The sequence below is a fragment of the Rhinatrema bivittatum genome, chromosome 5 (genome assembly GCF_901001135.1).
Source record: "Rhinatrema bivittatum chromosome 5, aRhiBiv1.1, whole genome shotgun sequence".
In the NCBI taxonomy this organism is placed as follows: Eukaryota; Metazoa; Chordata; class Amphibia; order Gymnophiona; family Rhinatrematidae; genus Rhinatrema; species Rhinatrema bivittatum.
The window spans coordinates 292,351,563-292,372,937 of NC_042619.1; the positions used below are offsets into that span (position 1 = coordinate 292,351,563).

The 21,375-nt window shown below is 46.7% G+C and overlaps 1 protein-coding gene across 1 annotated transcript in view; it reads left to right on the top strand.

Moving 5' to 3' along the window:
* LOXL2 (lysyl oxidase like 2) overlaps window positions 1-19,523 on the top strand; it is a 177,674-nt gene extending 158,151 nt beyond the window's left edge. Inside the window, exons 11-14 of the mRNA XM_029604127.1 lie at window positions 2,569-2,684; window positions 9,171-9,307; window positions 13,480-13,591; window positions 18,060-19,523. Of these exons, the coding sequence (XP_029459987.1) occupies window positions 2,569-2,684; window positions 9,171-9,307; window positions 13,480-13,591; window positions 18,060-18,139 (445 nt within the window). The 3' untranslated portion in view covers window positions 18,140-19,523. The remainder of the gene's footprint in view (window positions 1-2,568; window positions 2,685-9,170; window positions 9,308-13,479; window positions 13,592-18,059) is intronic.
* Window positions 19,524-21,375: the final 1,852 nt, after the last annotated feature.

Genomic DNA, 21,375 nt, shown 5'->3' on the forward strand with positions numbered 1-21,375 from the left:
CGGGCCGGAGGAAAACACGTGGGAGCCAGCCTGCAATATACAGGCTCCCCGTCTGCTCAAAGAATTCCATCAACGCTTTCCCCTTAAGCCCAGACCTAAAGAAAAAAGTAGGGGGCCTTGCAGGGGAGGTACTGTTCCCGTTCAGCAAGGCTCCTGCAGGCTCCTGCGGTATGCAGCTTGATAGCAATGTTTGGCTTGGTGCGGCACCGCGCGCTTTGTGGCGTGACTCCGCCCCCTTTATGTCGTCAGCAGCCTGGCCGGACGTTCCCGCGGTAGCACAGGAAAAATACTGTATTTAAAGGGAGCTTTCCAGCATAGCGTTGCCTCGGCTACAGGCTTGCTTGTGCTGAAGCTTCGGTGGTTCCTGCCTGCATTCTTGTCTGCTGTTCGTCTTGATCTGGATTGCTCCTCGAACCTGCCTTGTCTAGCTGCCTGCCTTTGGATCTGTTTGCCTCAGTACTTTTGTCAGCTGCCTGCCCCGACCCGGACTGCCTCTTGGACCTGCCTTGCCTTGCTGCCTGCCTTTAGATCTTTTTGCCTCGGTACTCTTGTCTGCTGCCTGCCCCGACCTGGACTGCCTCTTGGACCTGCCTTGCTGTACTGCCTGCCGTCAGATCTGTTTGCTCTGGGACTCTTGCCAGCTGCCTGTTCCGACAGGACTGACAACCCTGATCATCTCACAGAATAAGGTAAGGCGGTTCTCTACCTTGGTTCCACTATCAAATCTGTAACAGCAGCCTGGTCCAACATCGAGAAAGATCACACTGTTTCTGCACGATCCCTCTGCAGCAGCAAGGGCATTGATACATTGAACACAACAGAATTCACAATGTCACCTGGTGGCAGTCTGGATGAACCTCACTTTGTTGCATCAAGCATTATGACATTGCTTCATTCAACAAGGCCAGAGCCAATGGAGCTTGCTAAGTGTGCAATTCAGATTTTTTTAAATGTGTCCTTTTCCATTCTGGGATATATAGTTCCGGTTGCCCTAAATAAAGCAGAAAAATAGGCCATGCACGCTGTGGGGAATTTAAAACTCATAACTATTCCTTCTAATTTATAACCATCACAGACCCATAGGCTAGACACAATCTCCTGTACATAGGGAAAGACAAGAGCTCCAATCTAAAAATAATTTACCTTGCTATCGCATGTTTTTCCCATAGCTCGTCTCCTAATTTTGTGTGGGGCCTCGCTTTTTACAGTATCAAAATTAGTTCATTAGCTGCATTGTACTATTATTTTGGGGTCAAAATGAAATGTCATTTGTTTAGACTCCTAGAGCTTCACAATTCTGTTATTGCTGGAATGCAAGTCCCCGCAATATTTGGCAAAGATGAGTAAGGGCCTCAGCATACCAAAGACCTTGCAGCTTGAAAGAATATTGGTGAGGGCGTCTCTAAAACGCCAACTGATTTCTTTAGAAAAGGAAACTGTGTAGAAGCGTCTTTAGTGTTGCCGTTGCATGATGACTATGCCCCCCCCAGGAGCTGTGAATGCTGCATCCCCAGCCCCGGCTGACCCCGGGAATGGAGGACTTGAGCTGGAAGTCGGCCCTGGGGTGCACAGCGCTGCCACGGGGTCAGTTCTGATTTCCATTTTGATCCTAAGATTTATTTGTTAAATTTGTGGCCAGAAGATTGGAAACATTCTGCTTAGCTAAAACTTTGAATGCACTTGATTTCAGCTGCAATAAGTATCCTGACCAGAAACAAATTCATCCTCAAGGTAGGTTATAAATAGCTCTACAAGATGTGGGAAACCCGTGTCATAGAGAAACTTAGTGCCTCGCTGCTCCAGAGACACAGAAACATATATTGCTATATATGGACTAGCAGAGCACGGTTAAACGCCATCACCTTTTCCTGATACTTTTTCGTCAGGCTGGTGTGAAAGCATTCATGAGTGAATGCAGCTCTACGTAACTATAGTCAGTTCAGATACACCTCTACTAGATTAAATTGGCAAAAAAAAAGGGAAGTCGACTCCAGAAATCGCAGACATACCTGGAAGGCCCAAACAAAAATAGCCTGTGCTTCGTTACAGCTGTAAAGATCAGAATGGAGCTCTCTTAAGTTTATTAGAGGCTCAGCCTTTTGAAATCTAGAATATGACAGCAGATGAAGACCAGAGGGTCAATCTAGTCTGCCCAAATTCCTTTCCTCTTGTAATCCCATAGCCCCCACTTGCTTTCCAGTGTTCTCTTCACTGCCCTGCAGCTAAGGATCCTCTGTGTTTATTCCAGGCTTTGCTAAACTCTGTTCCTGGGAGGCTGCACCATGCATCCACCACCCTAGCTTTTATTGTTTTTTTCTTTTACTTCTTCCAACAAAGAATTATACATGACTGCGTGTCCTGTACAACGATATTCTATGGAACATGGGATGCAGTTATATTTGCTGTCATCTAACAAAGGAAAAAAACTTTAAAAAAAAAAATCCCAAATCAACTATGAAGTGCGAGACACAATAATCACATTATTTAACACTGCTTACATTTTCCTGAGTTGAGGGATTGTGCTAAAGCTTGTGTGTGTGTGTTTGTTTTTCTCTCTCCTGCTCACAGACATTATCACAGTATGGAGGTGTTCACTCACTACGATTTGCTCAGCCTCAATGGAACCAAGGTTGCTGAAGGGCACAAAGCAAGTTTCTGCTTAGAAGACAGTGAATGTGAATCAGGTAGGGTCACCAGACGCATCTTCAGAGGGACGCCACCGATGAACCTATGGCAGTGTCACTCAACCTCTCAAGGTTCCTTTACTTTTCAGGGATGTTCCAGATTTTTATGCACGTAAACACATACGTGAACTAAATCCTTCATCTCAAAAGCCATAAAAAATATTTAATACAATTGTTCTACTAAAAAAAAAAAAAATTCATACATTGACAATCATCACACGATGCACTGTGCCTTAAACATTAGCCAGGTCTGGCCCAAGATTCAGTGGAAGTTTCCTCCATGAGCCTTAAGTGAAAGATGGGTCAGTGCTGGGTTAGTAAGCCTCATCCCTGTATGAAAGTTGTTTTTGTTTTTTTTATCATGAGAACAGTTACAAAAATGAACTTTTTATTGGACTAGGAGAAGTACGTCTGTGTTCGCCTGTGCTGTTCCGGAAAAGCATCAGGGATGTTGATGTGTTCTGGGTAATGGCTGGCACAGAGTGCGTTTTTCCTTGGTTCTGTCTCACTAACACAGTACCATCCTCGATACAAGGTCCCGTTTCCATAAAAAGCCCCATCTTGTACCGTTTGTAACAGACACACCCTTACTGCAAACTGTTTATATTGTAGTACCACCACTTACCCCCTCTGCCACCAGCGACCCGGGCTCCATCTCCTCTCACATCTCACCCTCCACTTCATTTATCTTTCCTGTCTCCCATCTTCTCAACCTCTTCTTCACCCCTCATCCATAAAATGCATCCTTTTTCTAACCTTTGCCTCCAGAAACCCTTCCTTTTCTCTTCTGCCTCACTCTCCCTCCTCAGCATCTATCCTCTTCCCTCTTTCCTCCTCCATTTCTCCCCGTTCCCTCCCTACCTTTAGCCCCCTTCCCAGCAGCAACCCCCGCCTCACTTCTTCTTCTTCCCCAGAATTCACCCCTACTTCTCTCCTCATTCCCAGCATCCACGCCTGCCTGCCTTTCACCTCCCTTCCTCCTCCGCAGTGGTCCCCTGTCCCAGGATCCAGTTCTCCGTGTTTCTTGCTCAGAATTCTCTTCCCCTGCCGCATTTAGCTAACTCGGGGCGATGGAAGCCTTATCCTCTTGTTGCTGATGACTCTATCTGACACTGACAACTGTGAGCAGCTTCAAAACCTGTGGTGCCAGCACGGATGATTCAGAGCCATCAGCAGCAGGGCAGGCTCCGCCCCTCTTCTGGCCAGGTCCTGTGCACTCTGATGTGCGGCGAGCACAGCCACGGGAAGAGTGCTGCACGCCTGCACAGCTTTGATGGGACCCTGGCCACGATCCAGTCCTAGAAATGGGAACTTTTCACTTCTCCACTTTGTGGAATGAGAAGTGCTTCAAGTTCTGTGTTCTGCTGTTACCACATTTTACACGTCCCCAGAGATCCACCTGCAGGGGGTGAAAGCCCTTGTACAAAGGATATGTACAACTTTCTAGTCAGCTCTCCTATTAGACTTTACATTTCACAGATACTCAGCACAGTTAGCTGCAGTTATTCTCCATTATAGCTTTCTTTGTCAGAAGCTGTTTTTTGCACGTGAAAAGAACCCCCAACTCGTTTTCCTGGCCAGGTCTGTAAGATTCCTGGAAAGAGCGGTACAGTAATTAATGACCTGCCTGTTGCCCAGGCTGTATGATCTTTGGAAGACCCAGCTCTCTTCCTTCCTGTTTCCTGCCTTAGCAGCCATCCCTGCTGGTGTAGGTTAGTGTGCTCCTAACTCTGCTCACTCACTCACTGCACATCCAGCCTCAGCGAGCTTCAGCACATTCAAAAGCAACTGTAAATTACTGTATTAGATTCTTTCTGAGGCTGTTTTGTGCAAGTATCCATATTGGCCCTGGAGAAAATTAATAATTATCATTTGTATAGCTACCAGGCATACAGACACATAAAAGTGGGAGTCTTTCTAGGCTATGATACCTTCTTTGGAATGATCCAAAGCAATGAAGATATACCTGAACTTCCAAGCACACACATTGTTCCTTTCATCAGATAGAAACTATATAGGGCAAAGCTCGAGTGTTGGTGGAGGGAGCAAAAACAGCAGTAGAATTCATGCATCCATGAGACAGACATGTATTCTGTGACAAGGTGTCCTCTCTGTCATTATGTTCTCTTTTCTAAGCAAATTTTAGTATACGTTTTGTGTCTTCAGTGAAAGGCTACTGCCTCTCTGGTTGCCTATATCTTCTTTAGAGTTCCATGACCCCTAGTTTTACAACTTGTTTTCCATTGAGAAAGATTTGTTGCTTGTGCATTATTTATTTTTATTTTATTTATTTATCGAGTTTTATATACCGTCGTTCGGTTTCGCCATCACAACGGCATTAATACCTTTTGGATATCTAAATATCTGTATCTCTCCATCTCTCTTCCATGGTATATGGGTCGAGGTCCTTCATTCTTATCTCATAAGGTGTTTGCTATAGATCCTGCCCCATTTTGATTGCCTTTCTCTGGACTGGCTCTAGCTTCTCCTCACCTCCAACCATTCTGCAGCTCATTGCATCTGCAATATGCTGAACCTCCACCTGTCTACGACTGGGTTAAAATGCCATGCCTCTTCAGCTGGTGGCCTTCATTGATAGATCTGAGAAGGCAAGGGAAGAGCTCTACAGAAGCAACATTGAAGAAGTCACAAGAATACAAATAAATGTTCCTCCAAAGCCTCAACGTCAGGGCTCCAGACTTGCTTGACTAGGAATCAGGATGGGAACTCAAGAGGGCTCTCTTTGGTTTGCTACCAGTGTTCCCCATCCCATTTCAGAAGTTTTCTCTGATCTTCAGCACAGCTTTTCCATTGACTAATTTCAGGAGCAACTTCATTTGGCTAAGGAAAGAGAGGTGATTAGTGAAGTGCCTCAGAGATCGGTCCTGAAGCTGGTTCTGTTTATATCTTTGTGAGCAATATTGCGGAAGGGTTAGAAGTAAAAGTTTATCCTTTAGTAGATGACACTAAGATCTGCAACAAATCTTAGTGTCTACTTCTGAGGGAGTAGGCAGAATGAAAAATGATCTAAGAAAGCTTGAGTAATTGAATGCTTAACAGTTAAGATTCAATACCAAAAGGTGTAGAGTCATGTTCGTGGGATGTAGAGATCTACAGGAGCAGTATGACATAGTGTAGATCAGGGGTCGGGAACCCATGGCTCGCGAGCCAGATATGGCTCTTTTGAGGGCTGCATCTGGCTCGCAGACAAGTGTCGCCATACTTCGCGGTTCCCCGCTGAGCCAGCTGCTCCCCGGTCCTCCGCCGCCCAGGCTTAAAATGCTGTCAGCCCGGGCGGAACGCGGCAGGACAGCTGGAGTCAGCGGCACCGGCGTGCTCTCTTCTCCTCCCCCCCCCCCGCGGCCCGGAAGAGGAAGTGGAGAGCATCGGGTGCCTGCGCGGGAAGAAGAGACCACACTAGCGTGGTCTCTTCTTCCGCGCAGGCACCCGATGCTCACCACTTCCTCTTCCGGGCCGCGGGGGGGAGGAGAAGAGAGCACGCCGACTGGAGTCATCCGGGTGCCTGCGCGGGAGTCATCGGGTGTCAGCCGGGTGCCAGCGCTGGAGTCATCGGGTGCCTGCGCGGGTCTTCCCGCGCAGGCACCCGATGCTCTCCACTTCCTCTTCCGGGCCGCGGGAAGAAGAGAGCACGCCGGTGACTGCAGCGCGGCTCGGAGGAAAATGAAAATCTTCAACCGCGGCCGATGGGACTCCGCCTTCGCCTCCGCGAGGGCTGAAAATGAAGGAGGTTAGCGTTGGGAGGTGGCTGCTGCTGCTGCCGCCGCGAGTTCCCGGGGGGGGGGGGAAGGGGGAGAGAGAGAGAGTGAATGAGCGAGCAAGCATGTGTGTTTGAGATCCTGTGTGTGTGAGTGAGAGATTGCATGTATGTGAATGATTGAGAGCCTGTATATGTGAAAGAGAGTATGTCTGTGATTGAGAGCCTGCCTGTGAGAGAGAGAGAGAGAGAGCATGAATGTAAGTTTACAATTGGGAACCTGTATGTGTAAGTTTGTGATTGAAAACCTGTTTGTGTGAAAGAGTATGTGTGTATGATTGAGATCCTTTGTGTGTGAGAGAGATCATGTGTATGTATGATTAAGAGCCTGTGTGTATAAGTAAGAGAGAGATCATGTGTGTCTGTGTCTGATTGACAGCTGGTTTAGGTGATGGAGCATGTGAGTATGTGATTGAGAGCCTGTGTTTAAATGAGAGAGAGAGACCATGTGTGTCTGTGTGATTGAGAGCTGATTTAGGTGAGGGAGCATGTGAGTATGTGATTGAGAGCCTGTGTTTAAATGAGAGAGAGAGACCATGTGTGTCTGTGTGTGATTGAGAGCTGATTTAGGTGAGGGAGCATGTGAGTATGTGATTGAGAGCCTGTGTGTAAATGAGAGAAAGAGAGGACATGTTTGTAAGCATGTGAATGAGAGTCTGTGTGTGAGAGAAAAAGACAGCATGTATTTATGTGATTGAAAGCCTGTGTGTGTGTAAGCGTGAAAAGATAGACAGCATGTGTGTAAATGTGTAATTAAGAGCCTATATAAGTGAGAGAGAAAAAACATTTGTATATGTGAGTGACTGAGAGCATGTGTGTATAGGTGTGTCATTGAGAGCCAGTGTGAGAGAGAGCGCTGGTATGTGACTGAGAGAGGAGAAAGTTCCAAGCAAACCACCCCACCTCCTGCTAATTCAGAACAATCTCAGGACACCTGGATATCAAACGTTCCCAGGTATGCAGAGCAAAAAAATTTTTGTATCCTTATTATTTTTCATTACTGGATCTTTGTGTCTGCTATTTTGAAATATTTTGTTGGTATCTGGAAATGTTTTATATGAGTTTTTAATTATTGGATATTCCACTCATCAGCTGTTTCGAAATATGTTCTTTTTGTTAGTACAGTTTTACTGCTGATGATTTTATATTTCTTGATTTGTTTTATAAGGATGTGTGATGTTTCTTTTTTCCTTTGTTACACTGCATACAGAGACTCTGGCTTGTTGCAGTTTCCAATTCAGTTTTTGTCTGCATGCTTCTTGTTATGCGTTTTGGTCTCTTTATTCTATGTTAGGTGAGGGACAGCACGTGATTCAGGTGAGGTTTTCTGCTGGCGTGTAGTTTCTGTGTAGGACTCTATAGCAGCCTGACTTGGTCCGTTTTCCTAATAGGAGATGTATTGGTGTCTTAAGGCCTGGTGTAATATTTTCAGAGACTTATTGTACTTTAAAAGTGTGATCTTACATAAAATGCACACATTTACTTGTATTTAGTTTTAAACATATTGTATGGCTCTCATGGAATTACATTTTAAAATATGTGGCGTTTATGGCTCTCTCAGCCAAAAAGGTTCCTGACCCCTGGTGTAGATAGTAAACAGCTGATATGACCAAGAGAGAGTGACTTTGAGAGACAGGGTCGGATTATCTCAAGGTAGCGAAACAGTGTGACAAGATGGTGGATAGACCCAGAAGGATGCTGGGTTGCAGAGGGAGAGGTATAACAGGTAGAAAAAAAGGAAGTGCTAATGACTCCTCACAGGTCATTGGTGAGGCCTCATCAATGCTCAGGGCTGAAGGCTGTACCTCACAAAAGACAGAGATGCTAGAGCCAGTCCAAAGAAAGGCAATCAAAATGGTGCAGGATCTATAGCAAACACCTTATGAGATAAGAATGAAGGACCTCAACCTATATACCCTGGAAGAGAAGAGAGAGGGAGGGATACGATACAGATATTTAGATATCAAAAAAATATTAATGTACAAGCAACAAATCTTTCTCAATGAAAACAAGTTGTAAAACTAGGGGTCATGAAACTCCAAAAGAGGAGAACATCGGGAAATATTTTTTCATGGAGAGGGTGGTAGATGCTGGAATGCCCTTCCAGAGGAGGTGGTGGAGACAAGAAGCATAATAACACAGTGAATGATGGCAGGTAAAGATCAAAATCGCCCATCCATTCTACGCAGAAAGGTGTTTAGGGTTGTAAACTGCTGCTTCATGCAGGTTACCCCCTCCCCTTCTGTATAGGAATGAAACAAAAATGGTAATGGAATTTAAGAAAACAGTGGAATAAATAGAGGGGATTCCTGAATAGAGAGGATGGTAATAAAGCACTGTGTAACCTGCACGGAGCAGCAGTACAACCATAATGGCAGTGGTATGACAGCTTTATGCTCCCGGAGATGCACTGGAATAACCCGTATAGTGGATGGACCATTGTGGTCTTTTATCTGTAGTCATTTACTATGTTACTGTTTTACAAAACCACCCTAGTTTGGCATGTGGGATATCAATGAAGGACAGGAACTGAGAGACGTTTTACTCCCAAGAAGTCATTGCTGAGATATATTGTTTGTCCTATTTTTCCTGATGAAAATCCCATTAGCTCAAATCCGTATCTGCACTGGTAAAAAGAGTGAATCTAGACGCACTTATTACAGCGCTTACGTTTTCCTAACATATTGAAAAATCTTTTGGTTTTGCTTTAGATATTCAGAAGCAATATGAGTGTGCCAATTTTGGTGAACAAGGAATTACAGTGGGCTGCTGGGATGTTTACCGCCATGATATTGACTGCCAGTGGATCGATGTCACTGATGTGGCCCCAGGAGATTACTTCTTCCAGGTGGGAGTTAGCTCTGTGTCCTTTACACTTAGGGTGTCATTAATGATCAGATGCTGCTCCAGGTCCACACGTCAGCACGCGCTTGTCCTTGAGACTAGTTTCACTTCCAATCTTCGTTGCTGTGGTACCTGTTGGCCTATTTTCCAGGAGAGAAAAGTACTACTACCTACTCCTGAAAGATGGTTGCCTAGTATTTCTGTGTTCATGGTCACAAAATCCTTAATCCAAGCACATCTGTACCCTCGTGTTTCTAAAATGATCTTATATAAAGCAGTTGGACACATCCGTTGCAAAAGAACTTTTAGACCAGGTATGATAGCAAGGCTGCATGAGCCAGGTGAATTCAGTAATAGAGTGCGCTTTGTTCAACCTTTGGTTGTTATGCAGGCTTAAGCCTTTTTCGACTCTAGAGAATTTTCGGATAGTCCTGCAGGCACTGGTCATCTTCAGTATCAATTACTGTAATGCAGTTTACATTGGCCTACCCTCCTCAACAATATGTGCCTTATAGGCAGGCCCGGCGCAACCGAGCACGCGTACCGTGCAGTTGCACGGGACAGCACACCCAGGGGAGGAGGTGGGCTGGCAGCAGCAAGAGAGCCGTGGGGCCACTGGTGGAGCCTAACCCACCGCTGGCCGAAGGAGAGTGCTCAACCCACCGGCAGCTGAAAATGAGAGGCCCAGGTCTTCTGTTGTGTGTACGCGCCCCCACGCACAGCTTCCACTCCCTCCCCAAGCAGGAAGGTCAGTGGGCCATAGTGGAGCTCACCCTGCCATGACAACAGGAGGCCTGCAGGGCCACGGTGGAGCTTATCCCAGCACAGCCCAAAGACAACAGAACACCCATGGGGCCAAGGTAGAAATCCCACTACGGCCCAAAGGCAACAGGAGACCCGTGGGGCCGTGTTGGAGCTCATCCCATCAAGGCCTGATGACAACAGGAAGCCATGTATGTATGTGTGTGTGTGAGTGTGTGGTTTGTGTGCCTATGAATGTGTCTGAGAGAGCCTGTGTGTATGTTTGTGTGCCTGTGAGAGCCCATGTGTCATAGGCTCTCACAGGCAGGCACACACACACACACACACACACACACACATCTGTGAAGAACAGGGAGTGTGCAAGAGCATGTGTTATTGTGCATGTGTGTGAGACAGAAGCTATAGTTTGTGTGGCTCTACCTCTCCCAATCCATGACAATCTCAGAGTGACTGGAAATCACAAGACCACAGGTAGGGAGAACAGAAGATTTTTAAATCCTTATTAGTTCTACTTATTGGGTGCAATTTGATAATTCTGCTTTTTCAAAATATTTACATTTCTTTGGGGGGGGGGGGGGAATAGAACAATTCTTAATTATTGAATTTTTTATTCATTAGATGTTTGAAATATTTTATTGGTGTTTGGGAAATTTTTGATATTTATTAAATGGTTTGAAATATTTATTCTTTTTAATGAATATGACTTTACTATTATGATTTATGTTTTATATTTAGGGGCAGATTTTCAAGGATTTATGCGCGTAGGGGGGTTACGTGCGCCGGGCCTTTTTTCAAAAGGCCGGGCAGCACGCATAAAGCCCCGGGACGCGTGTAAGTCCCGGGGCTTGAAAAAAGAGGCGGGGCAGGGCGAGGGGGGGACGGGGTCAGGCTCCCAGCACAGCGGCCATATTTGCTGCTGTGCTTGGGATCGTGTGCTGTCCTTGGCTGGCGCGCGCAACTTACTTCAGCCCAAGGGCTGAAGTAAGTTGTGAAACAAAAGAAAGAAAGAAGAAAAGGTAGGGGGGAACGGGCGGGGGAGGTAGGGAAAGGGAAGGTGGTATGGGGGGCAGGGAACGGGGGTTGGCTTGGTGTGGGTTCCAGTTCAGTTCTTCTCAGCAAGTTTCTGTTTATACTTTATGATCTCTGTATTCTGTATTTGGTGAGGGTCTGCACATGTGACCGAGGTGAGGTATTTTGCTAGCATTTAATTTCTGTGCAGGGATCTATAGCAGCCTGGTTTCCTAATAAGAGTTTTATTGGTGTTCTAGGGCCTGGTGTAATGTGTGCAGTGTTGCCTTTTCACAGATAAGGTTGTTAGGGTTGTTTTGGTATGGGAGGTTTACCATATTATAATGGTAATTCTGTTTGTTCAGGGTTTTCTGAGGGCCAAGTTTACACCCAGTATGCATTACAAAAATTCTAATTCCATAGGAGTTCCAAGTATATTTTTTTGCAGACATTTCTGATTAGCACCACAGGAGTGCATGTAAATATAATAATCGTGTTGTAGGTAGTGTTATTGCCTCAGAAGACTTTTCTATTGAATGTTTTTTCATGCAAAATGTGTTATAAATGCATAATTTGTGTCTGTAAAGAGGGTGGGAGTGTGTGTAAGTGGGGAGGTGACGTGTGTGCAAGGCCTAGGGTTCCTCATCCCCTTCCCTATCCATGGGTTCTGGGGTGGGGGGGGTGTCAGTTTTTAGAAATATAGATTGCAGGCAGAGCTGGGCTTTATTTCATGGGCCCGGGACAGAGACTGAATGAATCGGGGGGGGGAAGGGGGCAGCACAGTAATTTTTCACACAGGGCAGCCAAAATAACGATCACGGCCTTGCTTACAGGTGATACCGAATGCCTCTGCTAGGATAGTGGTTGAGGCGGGCAGGTCTGAGTACATATCTCCAATTGTATACAGACTCCACTGCTTACCAGTAATGTGGTGTAAGATTTAGGATTCTTATGTGACCCCATCTTCATTCAGGGCTGTAACACGAACATCCCAAACCTCTCTCTTCTCTTCCCAAATCTCCTGTGAACCAATAAAGCCTCTGGCCTGGGGCCCTCAGTGCAGGAAGGGAAGAGTCCCTCTCAGCAGGCCTTTCCGCTCATTGAGTACTCACGGTAGTAGAAGGGCAGACAATATTATGAAAACTAAAGTACTGCCAGGTGGTGTTTAACATGAAAAATAAAATCCCTGCCAGTATTGCAAAAATGGTGACAAGAAACAGGAAAATGACAACTAAAAAGGCAGCTGTATCTTTAGCCATAATCAGCCTTCTTCTTGCCCTCCTCCTGTCAGCTGAATCAGTGTCCTTGAGACCCTCCCTGGGAAGGGTAGGAAGCTCTAGCTCTTCTTCAGTCGTAGAGAAACAAAACCATTGCCCAAAACATCGGCCACAGAGCCTGGAATTCGGTCTGTCCTGGAAGGGTTAATGTAGCCTTCAAATTCAGACTCCAAACACTTTAGCAATCCTCAAAATAGTCTCCCTATGTGGTGGACCTGGAGCCAAACTCAGACCCTGCCTGTCAAGGTCTGACTCCATCTCCAAAACGAGCTCCCCTCTCCCCCGACCCTTTTCATAGCAAGGCTAGACCCATTCCCCCCCCCCCCCAAACACTGGAAACTGAGTGGTACTAGGGAAGAGAGGCAAAGCCACTGTTACACTTACAAATCCTTCATAAAAGTGGGAAATGCAGGCGCTCCCTTTTGGAGCACCACTTTATTACAGGTTTAGATTCCTAACCGTCATCTCCTTCAGATCCCTTCCTTAAGAGTTATGCACCTATGTGAAACCAGCGAGCATACTTTTGCCAGGGCTGGCCCTGAGATGGGGGCACGATCCATGGGCTTGCTTGCGTCTTTGAGGGCTGAGCCAGCCCATCCATTTTAGAAAGATTTTAAAATCTGTTTTGTTTGCTGAAGCATTTGCCGAGTAGTCAGGGTTGTTTATAAGTCAACAATCTGACCAGTTCTGTCTAGTTCACTCAGAGTAGGGTGACTGAGTTTTATGTTTAATGATGTTTGTTTGCTTGCTTTTATAAATGGTCTATTGTACGTCAGCCAGAATTCTAGATGGAACAAGCAATGCATATTTAAATTAAAGTAAATAGCTGATCCAGAACTTGAGGTCAAGCTCAGTGGATACTGAGAGGAGATAAGTGTTGGAATAAGGCAAGGCATGCAGAATCAGCCCCTCTGAGGTTACTTAATACCTCATTTACAAGGGAAAAATCTGGCAGAGGATCAGTTAAGATTGCAGCAAATTTCATGCACAATGTACAGCAGGAAACAGTCTTAGCACCAATTTCTAGGTGTGTTTCCACTGCCTGAAATTAAGAGAAGAGCTTAAGGGAATGAAGGATTCGTAGCAACCTCTTGCTGTTACTTCTGTCTTGCTCCTGGACCTCTTTCAGGTGATCATCAATCCCAACTATGAGGTGGCAGAATCAGATTACTCTAACAATGTGATGAAGTGCCGGTGCCGGTATGATGGACAGCGCATCTGGATGTACAACTGTCACACAGGTAAGGGCGAGGGGGCGACACACAGAATAACTGGAGCCAGCGCATGCCAGTAGAACACCTTCACCAAACCTAGTGGTGCTCCTTACTGCTGATGATTGTATTCAAATTCACAGCACAGCCTGCACTTGAGTTTCCCCAAGATACAATGAAGTCTAGTCATTTCAAACTGTTTATCACATGCATGCTTAAGGTGTAAGAAACCTTGAGAATTATAAAAAAAAAACAACCCCAAAACCTAAAGTCACATATTCCACCCTGTCCTGCTAGAGGTATGCAAGGGATATCACTCTGCTGCTCAGAGTTGACATAGAGGTTATTTTGAGCATGGGACTGTGAACAGGCATGTACTCACAAGCCCTGTTCCCTCTTCCAACAGGAATGCTATGGGAGTGAGGGGGTGCTGTGGGCACTACAAACACACTCCAGCTCAAAGTTCGGTACTCAGTATAAACTGTGTGTTGAGTCCATTCAGCAGAGCCCTGTACACCTTGCATTTCAAGAATACCACTTACAGTCTGCAAGCAATATAATGGATGGCTGGAAGTGTAACTCAGTAACGGGCTGATACAGTAAAAACGCGGGAGAGCGGGCAAATGCCCGCTCTCCTGTGCGCGCGATTCAGTATCTTAATTTATTTAAATTAAGCCCGGCGGTCAAAAGAGGTGCTAGGGACACTAGCGCATCCCTAGCGCCTCTTTTTTGACAGGAGCGGCAGCTGTCAGCGGGTTTGACAGCCAACGCTCAATTTTGCTGGCGTCTGTTCTCAAGCCCGCTAACAGCCACGGGCTCGGAAACTGGACGCCGGCAAAATTGAGCATCCGGTTTTAAACTTTCGGGGCCTCCAACTTAATATCACCATGATATTAAGTCAGAGGGTGCACAGAAAAGCAGTTTTTACTGCTTTTCTGTGCACTTTCCCAGTGCCCGGAGAAATTAGCGCCTACCTTTGGGTAGGCGCTAATTTCTGAAAGCAAAATGTGCGGCTTGGCTGCACATTTTGTTTTCTGAATCGCGTGGGAATACCTAATAGGGCCATCAACATGCATTTGAATGTTGCAGGCGCTATTAGGTTCGAGGGGGTTGGACGCGCATTTTGGACGCGCTATTACCCCTTACTGAATAAGGGGTAAAGCTAGTGCGTCCAAATGCCGGCTAACAGTGCGCTCCGTCGGAGCACACTGTACTGTATCGGTCCGTAAGCAAGTTACCAGGCAGAGGGGCCACAGACTGAAGAAAAACGTCCATTCATCATGCTGTTGTGGCCTGTAGGAGACTGATCTGATGCAGCATTATTGTCATCTCTATTAATACCACTTGAGCACCTGGTGGTATCCAAAGATGTGTCAAATGGCACTGGACACCAGGTAAAGATCCCCCCAGTTGGTACTCTGCCAAAGTTTTGACCAAAGCGGCCATGGAAGAAGACAGCACAACAAATGTGACATCAGTTAAGCCCTAGGACTGCCATCGACCCACAACAACCCAGAGAGGCTGAGGCAGTTCTGGTTTTGCCCCACTGCACCTATAGACTTGTAGTTTTAATTAGAAAACCAGAGAGGAAGGCAACAAAAAACAACTTGGAAAAGGAGCAATATCCTATAATGATATATATGAGATATATATCATTTGTAATGTAGACAGGAAGAATTGGACAGTCTGGAAAGGCTAATTGGGCTTTTTGTACCATCATCTGCTATGTTTCAATAGGAGAGGCAGGACTACAAGTCCATAAAAGCAATGGTAGAAAAGCAGGACTGTCTCGGTCTATGAGTTGATCTAAGTCAGATGCAGCCCTTCTTCCTCCCTAATTATTAGGGCAATCAGCTGGCAAGTGGCAGGCTGGACAAGGTAATTGCAGGGTAGAGTGCACGGTGGGACACCCATGAGTCAGTTGCACATGCATGTGAACAACGTAACTGAAATCTGAGAGAAGGTTCAGTAAGGACTCTGCTGGTTTACCTCCAGCCGTGCTGAGCAGCACTGCTCACACAGACAAAGCCCAGGGAGTACCAGCTTTTCTGAGCTCTGGGCACAGGGCTGGGTTGTGCAGTTATTTTTTGTAAGAGCTGCTGCAGACCAAGTTATGTTTCACTGTATGCTTTTTTTCCCCACCTTTTCAGTAAATGTCTTTTTTGATGTTTGCTGATTAACAGGTCTATCCAGTACCGAGCGGTAGGAAGAGCTGCGTTAGTGCCCGGTGCACCCGCGGTTGCCGCACGCACAGTGCAGCTCACCTACCGCTCGATCCTGAACTATAATTTCATGCAAATGTAAACCGCGTCTAAGAAGGGTCCGTGAAGCGTTAGGCCCGCGCAACCCATTTTACTGGATAGAGCGCCTATACAGTATCCTGGGTGCGCGGGCCTAACGCTTCACGCCACGCTGGTATCTGTCATTTCAAATGTCATTTGAAATGACAGATACCAGGAAGTCGGGACTGCCAGTCCCCCCTCCCCTCCTCCCGAAGCAGGGCGCGAAAAGCAGCCTTGCTCCGGGAGGAGGGGAGAAGGGACTGGCAGTACGAAGCGACTTACTTTTTGCAGCCCCCTCCGGACATCGGACGACCTCTCCTGCCTCCAGCTGCTCGCGAAGATGGACGCCTGCAAAAAGTAAGTTGCTTCGCCGCTTCACACTGTCAGTGTCTCTTCTTCCCTCCTCCCGGAGCAAGGCTGCTTTTCGTGCCCTGCTTCGGGAGGAGGGAAGAAGAGACACTGACAGTGTGAAGCGGCGAAGCAACTTACTTTTTGCAGCCCCCTCCAGACATCGGACCTCTCCTGCCTCCCGCTGTGCGACTTACTTTTTTTTGCAGCCGTCCGGCCATCAGGAAGAACGGATCGTGGCTCCCCTGCCTCCTGGCGAAGATGGACGCCTGCACGGGGGAAAGCGGCCCCTGTGCGTGCAATTGGCCGCTCAAGACGTGACGTCACATGCCGTGACGCCAAACGTCGTGACGTCACGTCTTGAGCAGCCAATTGCACGCACAGGGGCCGCTTTCCCCCGTGCAGGCGTCCATCTTCGCCAGGAGGCAGGGGAGCCACGATCCGTTCTTCCTGATGGCCGGACGGCTGCAAAAAAAAGTAAGTCGAACAGCGGGAGGCAGGAGAGGTCCGATGTCTGGAGGGGGCTGCAAAAAGTAAGTTGCTTCGCCGCTTCACACTGTCAGTGTCTCTTCTTCCCTCCTCCTGAAGCAGGGCGCGAAAAGCAGCCTTGCTCCGGGAGGAGGGAAGAAGGGGCTGGCAGTACGAAGCGGCGAAGCAACTTACTTTTTGCAGCCCCCTCCGGACATCGGAGGGGGCTGCGTTTTTTTCGCTTTTTTTGCTTCGGGAGGAGGAGAGAGGACTGGGGCTGCCCCGGAGACCGGCACCCATGATCGCGGCTGGGGCAGGTGAGCGGGGGCTGGGGGAAAGCTTGCCGCCTACCCTTACCCCTGCCTCTACCGCAGGGTCAGGGTAGGCGGTAAGTTAGCAGGTTAAACGCACGACAAAACGGCAGGGAAAAATAGCGATAGTCGGGGCGCGGGTTACGGGATGCTAGGGACTAGCTAATTCGCTCGTTTGCATGCAATATACATGCCGCGTGCGGAAGGGGTTGCCCGGGGATTTTAGGATGTGGTAGGAGTAGGTTAAAGAGAATTTGGGATCGCAGGAAGGGCTAACGTGGCCAGAAAGTGAGTAGAATGCGGGTTAGGAGTGGGGTAAACGCGGCCGCACTTTACTGGATAGACCTGTAAAGTGAATCAAAAATGAGATGGGAATCTGTGATTCACTATAGACCAGAAGAGCAGCAGTTTTCATAACCTAGGGGCTCAAAGCCCTCGCACCGCCACTGCCATCTACTGCATGCAGGGGGCTCCTGCAGCCACTCTATAACGCACTTTAAAGGGATATCTGAGTTCCCTCCTTTTAGTGTTGCAGTAGTGTGCCGAAACTCAGAAGGACCCCAGCTCCAGCCACTCCCTGCAGAGCACTTCTTGAGGAATATCTGGCAGGGGAAGATCTGCAGAAACCACATAAGAATTGTGGCCGCAGAACAGGTCTACATCGGTGGCTCATGGGCCCAAAACAGGTCTGGTTTTCAGCTTAACCAAACTATGCAAATTAACCTGGCTTCAAGACAAAAATGACCTTGTGTATATTCCTTCTGGATAGCCTGCAAACTAGACCTGGCTGAGGGACTGGAGTTGAGCACCCCTGGGCTACATGTCTGCATCCAGTCACCCACTTCCTTGCCCTGTCAGCCTGAGATGCAAGAGCAGACTTGCGTTTTCCAACCTGTCCTGTCCAGTCTGCACTACACTTCACTACTGCTGCGCCATTCCCGTAGTCTGTAAGTTTAGGAACAATCAAAACACACTATTTTAAAGCTACTCCCTAATAAATAAACAACAACAAAAAACCAACACTCTTTTGCTTGAATTCCTTTCCCAGCTCCTGTTGTAAATGTTATTTTCTTGTTCTTTGTCCCAAAGGTGGCTCCTTCAGTGCAGAGACTGAGGACAAATTCTCAGAGTTTGCAGGACTGCTGAATAACCGGCTATCCCAGCGATAAGGCAGCAGGACCCCCTCGCCCCACTATCAAAAGAAGCAGGGATGCCTGTTTCAGCGACTTCCCTAACCACTGCTCGCCTACAGAGACAAGGAACCCTACTAAATTATTACTGTCAGACACGACATCAGTCTCAGCCCAACTCAACCCCCTCTGTCTTGTGAACTGATCTACTTCGATCAGGCCTAACCTCACACCTCCAACACTGGGTGCGCATTCACATGGTATTGAGTACCCAGCTCTCTCTGCTGCTAGCACCAGTCTGTGGTCAGTAAACAGTTTCAAAAACTTCATATGAAGAATAAAGCAGCCTAGGAGGCAAAATTCACTTCTTATCGTGTCATTAAGCAAAACTAACTCTATTATTATTCATGCAAAACACTTTGAATTAGCACCAAATAAGCATACTCAGCCAAATCCTGTAGCAAAATCAGCAACCGACTAGGGCATCAGGGAACAGGCAGTTCTGAAGGCCACAAATAAATAAATAAATACAAAAGGGTGTCTGAAAGTCCTCACATAAAATTTGCAGTTTCAGACTTAAGCACTGCTATAGAAGGTGGGTCAAATCTAGTATCAAAGGGCTATAATCCCCTCTCACAGCATCTGACTCTCCTCTACAGGGGGCTAAAAAGACTATTGAGCAATTCCCTGGTACACGCAGTCTGAATATACTCCCACAGCTTTACAAACTAAAGGCCATGCTGATCTGAGAAACACCTAGGGGGCAAGCAGGGGATTTCTGACCAATAAACCAAAGCTCACATTTTCTAAAGCAATGATCTGCAAGCCTCAGGCCAGGTTTACTGAGCACCCCACCTCCATTAACAATTTCAAAACCTTGCTCAGACTTCCTGCAGACCCAAAGTCAGATCATGGCCTGTATCTATGAGGAAAAAAAAACAAAAGGAAGGCGAGTCACTGAAGTTATGAATTAAACCCAAACCGTGCCAATTAGCAGTTTATGCAAGTGGAAGCAGCAGAGGAGAGGCTTGCAGATAAAGAAAAGGCATTAGCAAGGACTGCACTGAACCCGACTGCTTGCTTTTCCTTATGCAGCAAGCTCAGCTTCCTTACTGTGCTACAGCCGACATGCTTCACCCAGAGCTTCCTTTTTAGATTATTTGCTTTTAATTTGTGTATACAAGACAAGTACAGTTAAACACTCTTTAATCTCCTTAAAAAACAAAACAAAACAGCAAAACATATCAGGGACCAAGACCATTGCCCTAGGTTTTACTTTGGAAACCACTTGTGTGAGTTTCTTCCTCCACATTTTTGTACATGTAAACGGTGCTAAGTGTTCCTCTGTTTTATGAGGTACAAGTTTTTGTGTGTCACCTGAAAATACTTTGACATACTTGAATAAAATTGATTTTTCTCACTTCTGCTGTGTGTTTCCATGGAACAAAGCATGCTCTCTAAGCAAAAGCTCAGCCAGAGAAGATACAAGATGCACATCCACAAACAGTGGAATGAAATCCCACTCTGAATAACTTGCTTTTGCTGCCTGTAATCTATTTTATGTAACTTACAGTTATGACCCTCCTCTGGACAGTTAGTCACTTCTAGTGCACTCTCTATAGGACAGTTTCCAAGAGGAAGAGAGAGTTATTAAAGTACTCTGAGGCCCAGGCTCAAATATTCACAGAAACTTGAAGATTAGAAATTAAAACAAAACAAAACAAAAACCTCTACCGTTTTGGTCACTGGACCAATATGATTTAGATAATGCTGTGCATCAGTTTTCAAGGTCACACAGGTCCCTTCCTCAGATGTGACCTTGAAATTTATCAGCCACAATTTCTGTGTAATCTTCACATTTGTCCAGTAAAAAGTATTTCAACCTATGAAGAGACCAGTTTTTCTCCAGGACCAATATGGTTACTAGAACCTTACACATAAGCAACAAGGAGAAATTTCTACGTACCTGATAATTTTCTTTCCTCTAGGGAAGTGTTACAATTTCGTGAATCCTTGATGGACAACAGTCTTACCTTAGGCCGTGATGGAAGAGTCGAGGTGTCTGGCACAGGAATGTCCCAAACTAGACTCAGGCCAGTAGATAGGCAAGGCAGTCCAATTGCAAACCAGATCGTAGACAGGCAGCAAGCAAGGCAAGTCCAATTCTGGTCCGGGTCGTAGGCAGGCGGCAAACAGAATATCCAGAGGGCAGACCGGTTTCGTGGCAGGCAGCAGACAAGAGCAAGTCCAATTCCAGTCCGGGTCATAGACAGGCAGCAGACAGAATATCCAGAGAATACTGGATATTCTGGGCAGCATGCAAGGAATAACACAGGCAGACCAGGTCAGGCAAAGAGGCACAATCCAAATGAAGCAAGCCTGTGGCCGAGGCAATGCTGTGCTGGGCTTGGGGCTTTAAATAAGAAGAGTTCCCACACAATTGCAGGGCTTCTGGGACATGACGAGTTTAAAGGGGGCAGGGCCTGAGCCCAACTCGCATCAAGGAGCGCCGCTGCCGCGCGGTGAAACTGAGGAGGACCCAGGGCCATGCCGACCTTGCACGGTAACAGGAAGGCAGGCCAATCCATACCAGTGGGTTATGCATCAGATGAAGACTTGAGTAAAGCTGACTCACTGACATCATGGACATATAGCCCTGCCCCGACATCAGCCCACCAGTATTCTCTGGAAAAGGCAAACTGTGGACAAACTGATTATACTTGACCATGACTTAACAGTCAACCACACAAGTTTCCAACTAATTGGGAACACTGAGCTTAGCCAAAAGAATTAACATGTACTAAACTTAGGGACTGGTTATGTCACTTACCAGGCCTTCAAATGAATAGACAGAAATAACACTCTTTGTCACCCACAAATAAGGGATGAATTGAAAGCAAATAGGCAGCCCAGGTTGGTTGTGGATTGGCCTGCTTCCCTCGAGGAAAGGAAATATTATCAGGTAAGAAGTAATTTCTCCTTGCACTGCACTCAGGCAGGCCCATCCACACCAATGGGATGTACCAAACCTACTCCCAAGAAGGGCAGGAGGCTGCCTGCGGTCCCATTAACACCGCATGTGTGAAAGCCACATTCTCCTGGGTCTGAACATCCAAGCAGTAATGCTTTGAAACAGTGTGTAGGGAAGATCACATCGCTGCTCGGCAAATCTCGACAGAAGACAACAACCGATGCTCTACCCACAATACCACCTAACCCAGAGTGGAATGTGCCCTAACCTGTCAAGGCAACGGGACATCAGAATTCACGTACGC